General features: G+C 36.9%; 1 protein-coding gene and 1 pseudogene across 1 annotated transcript in view; both read left to right on the top strand.

Moving 5' to 3' along the window:
* Positions 1 to 1345: 1345 nt before the first annotated feature.
* MALRD1 (MAM and LDL receptor class A domain containing 1) overlaps positions 1346 to 7690 on the top strand; it is a 725579-nt gene continuing 719234 nt past the window's right edge. Inside the window, exon 1 of the mRNA XM_011963908.1 lies at positions 1346 to 1544. Coding sequence (XP_011819298.1) covers positions 1346 to 1544 — 199 coding nt within the window. The remainder of the gene's footprint in view (positions 1545 to 7690) is intronic.
* On the top strand, positions 3569 to 4012 carry LOC105527532 (annotated as a pseudogene).

Genomic DNA, 7690 nt, shown 5'->3' with positions numbered 1-7690 from the left:
GCAAAACAGAGAGGTAAGAAGAATAAATATCTGAAACAGGGCCGAAGCACAGTGCAACAAAATGTTAGATTATGTGGAGTGCTCAGAGGTAAGGCAGAATTGTGAATTCCTGTCCTGTCCCCCTACCCCTCAGAATCCAGAATGTCCACACAACATATATATATATAAAATATATATATATTCCCCCCCTACAATATGGGTAATTTTTAGAACATTTTAAAAAAATGCTCAGATGCCTTTTCTGTCCCTGGTCTATGGTCCTTTCCACTCTACATTCACCAGTTATTTTTGCCTCTTGTGGTTACACTGCAGAAATTGAAATAAAATAGTTGAAAAAGAACTTTAACACTCACTTAAGAAATCAAATATAAAGCAATATATAGAACATTCAACATCACATAATTTCTATAATATTCACGTTCATAAGATTATGTAATTAATATGTCTGTGTGATCTCAACTTCAATATATTGTTCATTCTGAATATGCATCCTGAAATCATGTGTTTCACTTGTAAAAGTAAATTGTGATTAATTGACAGGTGAATTCTTATGCTATAGAAGAAGGAACACTGTTTTTAGCAGCAGAATATTTGAGCTCTCGTTTCTTACACCAACTTACTGTATTTTCTCACATATATCTCATAACTTCCTTGGGTTGAAGTTATATGATTTATAAAATAATAGCATCCAATGTCCCCTCAACTTTAAAAAATCTATGGTTCTTAATTTATCTCAAGAAGCACTTGCTAGCACCCGTGGGCTATAGACAAACAAACAAAACAAAACAAAAACAAGCAAGGTGAGTTTTCTATTTGATAATAATGGATAAGCATTTTATTTTCATAGAGCAATTCTAATAATTGGGCCTGAAATTTTGAATATGTCTTAGTGTCCACAATACTGTTCTAAATTACATGAATGTGATTAAGTGAGTATAGGAATTAAGACAGACCATTTTTATGTAATTTGTACCTTTATTGTGCTTCCCTCTCCCCTACTATTTATTTGCCTGGACTTTATTTTTTACAAATGTCTTTCAGGAGATAGCATGACCATAAAGGCTTAAATTGTGTAAATATGGCATACAGGGGGCAATAATAATCTATGGCTAGCTAGATACAGAACCGGTGCAATTACTCAAGTTAAATATTTTCTAAAGTCACTCCTCTGAAAGAGTAAATTAACTGCCTGGGGAGTAATTTGTTAGAGTTGCAGATAGTTACCAATAGTACCCAGTTATAAGAAGCAAACCTTGGAAAGGAAGAATAGAGAAAAAAAAAGAATATTTCCAATGATGGGCTTGCTTATTACAACTGCCTGATCTCTAATAGACAATACCAAGTAATGCTGTTCTTCCTGGACAGAAGGGTGGCATTCCCAATGAGTGAAGCTTTTTGTTTCCTATGGATTGCCTGTGTTTTCAATTCTACACTGGGTCAGCAAGGAACAGAAAGCTTTCAGTGTGACAATGGAGTCTCCTTGCCTCCTGACAGCGTTTGTGACTTCACAGATCAGTGTGGGGACAACAGTGATGAACGGCACTGTAAGTGACATTCTCCTTTCTCCAATTTCAATTCCCTGTCCATCCTGAAACCAGGGCCTCTGAACAGTCTGGGAGATTTGGCTAGATACCTGGCTCTGTATGGATTTTATTTTATATACCTTTAGTGTAGATGAGAAACTAAGATGTATTGTTTACTAAAGAGATGAATCCGTATATAAAAACTATCAAATCATGAAGATTTTCATCTGATGGAATATATTTTTCAGTCAATTTTTACTGATTATGAAGAAGGAATGCAAAACAAAAATGTAGCTTTTGATGTTATGTGAGTGAAACAAAATTTAAAAGAACTCATTAATGCAGCTGTAAAATGCTATGATGGAAATCAACAGCTTAAGTGTGAATTTAACGTGGAAATATTTGAAATGGATTTTCGATTGGATGAGTATATTTTATTTTCATTTACAGAACACTGCTACCAAGTGAGTTTGTACCAATTGCATGTGGGGTACAACTCTGGCTTTTGTCCTTTGATTTCAGAGTAGTAGAAGGGCACAACCTTTGGAGAATACAAGACCTAGATTTATCTCCTGGACAAGTCATCCAGGATCCAAATCTCATGTGATTTTGAACCTTTATTTTATTATAAGAGGTCATGAGATGAGATAAAGCAAATCTCACAGGTGGAAAAATGCCCTATGACATACTGGGAGAATGCTAATAAACAGGAAGAAGCTTACCAAGGGAAGACATGGGTAATGACACATACGTTCCTGTCATTTCTATTGCAGTATACAATCTTGAGGGTACACCATCTTTCAGTAATGGAGACTAGTGTGATTCTTACACACATTCACCCTTCATAAACCACATTTTCATAAAATTACCAGGGGCTCATTGCTGGTTCATAGTAGCTGTTGGTGCAATTAATTATCCAGAGGCATGAATTCCATTATTGTAGGTCACTTAATGCAAACATATATCTTCTTTTTTTTATTCAGATAAAATATCAATTCGTGTTTACAGAATTCATTCTCTTCTGCTAAAATAAGGTTCTACATATTTGATTTTGCCATTGTTTGCCTTCCATTTATATATTCAGTTGCTATTATGTTAAAACCAGAAGAGTGATTACTGAAAAACTTTTCTCTCTGTAGAATGAGACAGGCTAATAATATTTTTCTCTTAGTTTGGGATAGCTGTCATACTACTCAGTAACCATTCAATACCAAGTGCAGCCAAGGGCAAAGATTCATTTGTATGTGTCCAATTTCCCCAGAGATGCTAACTGTGGGCTTGTTGCCCCTTGCTCTGGACTGTCTGGAAGAACCCTTACTGTTCCTTGATGAGCAAGCAGCAAAGAGGAACAACTTGGCTGGTTTGACAAGCAGTGCTAAGTCCCTTCTGTTATTAATCTCTATGAAGCTTCCTTCAGTACCCTGGCTGTGATAACATGCATGGTCCTGCTTCAGAGAAAAGGTTAACGTGAAGAAATGGAAAGCCACTGAGTAGGAAAGGTCTTGGCTGCATGAAAGATTCTAAAATTCTAATAACTTTCAGCCTTGGAAGGAAGTGAAGGCATGGATCTGTCGAATAAACACATTTCATATTAAATGTTACATGGAGAGGTCACCTTTTGGCATTCTTGCTTTTCATTTTCATTTCTGGGAAGTTTCCTCTTTGGCATTTTATTTAAAATGTGAGTGAGAATCTGCAGATAAAAATTGAGAATTACTTTAAAGCATGAATTTCTTTTGTATATCACACTAGAAGAAAACTACTGTGAAGAAATAACAATGGCCAAGCAGTTTCACTCAAGGAAACTTGTGATGCTAAACTTATAGATCAGATTTTTTTTAAAACTAGCTTTATAAAGATTTGCAGTAGCCACATTTAAGAAAAAAAACAATGTCCCCTTTAACATCCAATTTGTGTGACCTTTAAAGAAATAGATTAATATGTCAACGTTTCTGAATAAAATTAGCATAGCTGAAGTTAAATTTCTGATGCCTCTGGTGCTATGAATACATTTTTGAAAATAAGTTCTTGGACAGCGACGCAAGATGGCAGTCACCACAGGCTTAGGAGTAAAAGTCCCTCTCAATTTCCGACTGTTGGAAGAACTCGAAGGCCAGAAAGGAGTAGGACATGGCACGGTTAGCTAGGGTCTAGAGGATGATGAAGAGATGACATTTACAAGATGGACAGGGATGATAATTGGGCCTCCAACAACAATTTATGAAAACCAAATATACAGCCTTAAAATAGAATGTGGACCTAAATACCCAGAAGCAACCCCCTCCTTTGTAAGAGTTGTAACAAAAATTAATATGAATGGAGTTAATAGCTCTGATGGTATGGTGGATCCAAGAGCCATATCATTGCTAGCAAAATGGCAGAATTCATATAGCATCAAAGTTGTCCTGCAAGAGCTTCAGAGCCTAATGATGTCTAAAGAAAATATGAAACTCCCTGAGCCACCTGAAGGACAGTGTTACAGCAATTAATCAAAAAGAAAAATCACAGGCCCTTCCCATTTCCCCCCCATTCGATTTAAATAGTCTTCATTTTCCACAGTAGTACATTTTCTAGATATGTCTTGTAGACCTCAAAGTACTGGAAAGGAAGCTCCAATTCAAAGGAAATTTATCTTAACATACTGTAAATGATACTTTTTTTTTGTCCATTTGGAATATGTAAGTTGTGCTATAACAAATCATCCTGTCAAGTGTCACCAATGTCCATGTAGTTGAACTTCTGGGATCAAGAAAGTCTATTTAAATTGATTCCCATCATAACTGGTGGGGCACATCTAACTTAAATGTGAAAAGACACACCACACAATCACCTTACTGCTAATTACATGGCCTGGGGTCTTTATCTTCTCCCCTTACCCTCTCAACTCCCACCCTCCCTGCAACAATAGCCCTCTAGCCTGGAGGGCTTGTTAGAGTATATGTGAAGGTTTCAGGTTACAGCCTGTGGGAATGCAGCTGGGTGTGTGGGGTGCTTCGCCTGCACCCTTGGTTTCTTTAAGTCTTAAATGATGACATTCCAAGCCATCATCCTGTAGGATGCTCCTCTACTCCTGCCCTTGGCCAAAGTGTAGGTTGTAACCCCTCCGGTCCCCTCTGAGATTGGCCTTTGGTAAGGAATTCAGGGCTTTCCCCATATCTTCTTTCCCCCACCTTTATTGAGGGGTGATAATTTTTCTTCCCTCCTCCTCAAGTTCCTTTTTGCACTATCACCACCCAACACCTTCCATGATACTTTCTTGCTTTGGCCAGAAGCCATCAGGTAAGGCTGGAAAGAATCTCTGACCTCCCTTGATTAGTTTTGGAACCGTACTTATTCACTCTCCACCAGCCTGGGATATGAATATTGGGTCCTCAGCCGTGCCACCCTCTGCTGTCATCAGCTGATGCATTGTTTTTAGCTCGGGTTTTGATAAGGTGAAAAGAATAGTCACCAGGGTTACTCAGACCTGCCAGCTCTTGGAGTCCTTGGTGGTTGAACTTGGAGAAAGGCCACATGAAGACACTTGTAAGCGCACATGATCCCTCTGAATTGTTTTACTTTCCTGTAATTGCTTTTGTTTTTAAAAATTGAAGAAGTTTTAAACAGGGCTTTTATTTGGTCATTCTTGCAATCCATTGGGGTCTAGTTTGGAATCTGACAACTGGAACAAAAAGAACCTTGAATCTGCTGCATGCCTTGGTTTTGGTGCTGCTGCTGCTTCTCCAGATCCTCAGCAGGGATTAAGAAAGAAGCCGGTGTGGACAGCAGATCCCTGAAATTGGCGGACTTGACCTCCTGACAAATTGCTTTGTCTTTCCACTTTCTGTTCAGGATCACTAAATGATGAAATGTGGATGTGTACAGAATTACAAACAATTCTTTGTGTACTAAAGTTTTTTTTTTGTTGTTTGTTTGTTTTGAAGCAGCAGCTATCAAGTCTGAAAGGCAATTGATGTTTCCATTAATCTTTTTCTGGGGGAAAACCTTAGTTCTAAGGATTTAACATCTTGTAAGTGAAGTTTAACGTAACAGTATTCCACAGGTAGTCTTTCTATTGTCAGACCATTGCCTGACTTTAATATAATAATTAAAAAAAAAAACTGTATGTTAAAAAAGAAAATAAGTTCTTTTTTTTTTTTTGAGACAGAGTCTCGCTCTGTCGCCCAGGCTGGAGTGCAGTGGCCAGATCTCAGCTCACTGCAAGCTCCGCCTCCCGGGTTTACGCCATTCTCCTGCCTCAGCCTCCCGAGTAGCTGGGACTACAGGCGCCCGCCACCTCGCTCAGCTAGTTTTGTGTATTTTTTAGTAGAGACGGGGTTTCACCAGGTTAGCCAGGATGGTCTCCATCTCCTGACCTCGTGATCCGCCCGTCTCGGCCTCCCAAAGTGCTGGGATTACAGGCTTGAGCCACTGCGCCCGGCCATAAGTTCTTATTTTACATGAACTTCTTTTTTAGAATATGTAAACCTTTTATTTTTACTCAGTATTGTTTTAAGAAATTAGAAAAAAACCTGAGTCTTCAAGATTAAATAAATTCCATTTTCAGATGATATTAAGCACTTAATCTATAGTGAACTAAAAAAGTAATTTGTAGGTCTAATAACTGTTTGGTTCTAGTGTTGATGAGAATCCCTCTTTTAGGATCCATTAACATGCTTAGCAAGGGACATATAAGTTGTACTGGTCTGTGTAATTTAAAAAAATTTTTTTAAATGATTTAAAAATAGCTTTTGAGTCGTATTTAAAAAAATTATTAAGTGTTACATTCTCTGCTTCTGTGCTGATTCACATTGGCTAGTCTTCGTTCTCTTTTGGTATTTTTATTTTTACCTTTTATCAATATTACTTTTAATTGACAAGTTATAATTGTATACAATTATGGGGTACACAGTGATGATGTAAGTGTATAATGTGAATGATTAAATCAAGCAAAGTAATCCATTGCTTGCAAAGCATTGCAAATCCATTGCCTCACTTATCATTTGTTTTTGTGATGAGACATTAAAATTTACTCTTAGTTATTTTGAAATATACAATACATTAATATTGACCGTAGTCACCCTGTTGTGCAATGGACCTCAAAACTTACTCTGTTTATCTATCCGAAACTTTGTGGCTTTTATTAACTTCCCATATTGCTCCCTATACCTCAGTGTCTGGTAATCATCATTTAATTTACTGCTTCTCTAAGTTCAGTGATTTTAGTTTCCACATGTAGTGAGATTGTGTGGTATTTGTCTTTTGGTGCCTGGCTTGTTTCACTTAGCATAATGTCCTCCAGGTTCATTCGTGTTGTCATGAATGACAGGATTTCCTTCTTTTTATGACTGATAGTGTTTCATTGTGTGTACATACCACATTTTCTTTATGCATCCATTGATGTACACTTAAATTGATTCTACATCCTGGCTATTGTGAATAGTACTGCAATAAACATAGGAGGACAGATATCCCTTCAATAAACTGGTTTTCTCTCCTTCAGAAATATACCTAGAATTGGGATTGATGGATCATATGGTAGCTTAATTTTTAATATTTGAGAAAGCTCTGTATAGTTTTCCATAATGGCCATACTAATTGACATTCCCACCAACAATGTACAGGAGCTCCCTTATTTCTGCATTCTGCCAGCATTTGTTGTCTTTCATCTATTTTTGATAAAAGCCATTCTAACAGTTATGAGATTATATCTCATTGTGGTTGTAATTTGCATTTTCCTAATGATTAGTAATACTGAAAATTTTTTTAATGTACCTATTGAACGTTTGTATGTCTTCTTTTGAGTAATATCTTCTCAGGTCCTTTGCCCACTTTTAAATCAGGATATTATTTTCTTGATATGAAGTTCCTTGAGCTCCTTATATAGTCTGAATATCAACCATTATCAGATGTGTGGTTTACAAATATTTTCTACCATTCTGTGGATTTTGTCTTTATTTTTGTTAATTGTCATCTTTGCTGTGCAGAAATTATTTAGTTTGATGCAGTCCTATTTGTCTATTTTTGTTTTTGTTACCTGGGCTTTTGGGGACGTAGCCAAAAAACTATTGCCCATACCAGTGTCTTGGAGCTTTCCTCCATATTTACTTTTACAGGTAGACGTTTTATAGTTTAAGGTCTTCTATTTAAGTCTTTAATCCATTTCAAATTGATTGTTTTACATGGTG

The sequence above is a fragment of the Colobus angolensis genome, unplaced genomic scaffold (genome assembly GCF_000951035.1).
Source record: "Colobus angolensis palliatus isolate OR3802 unplaced genomic scaffold, Cang.pa_1.0 Scaffold63, whole genome shotgun sequence".
Taxonomy (NCBI): Eukaryota; Metazoa; Chordata; class Mammalia; order Primates; family Cercopithecidae; genus Colobus; species Colobus angolensis.
Note: the sequence above shows the minus strand (reverse complement) of the source record. Positions and strands in the feature narration are given on the sequence as shown.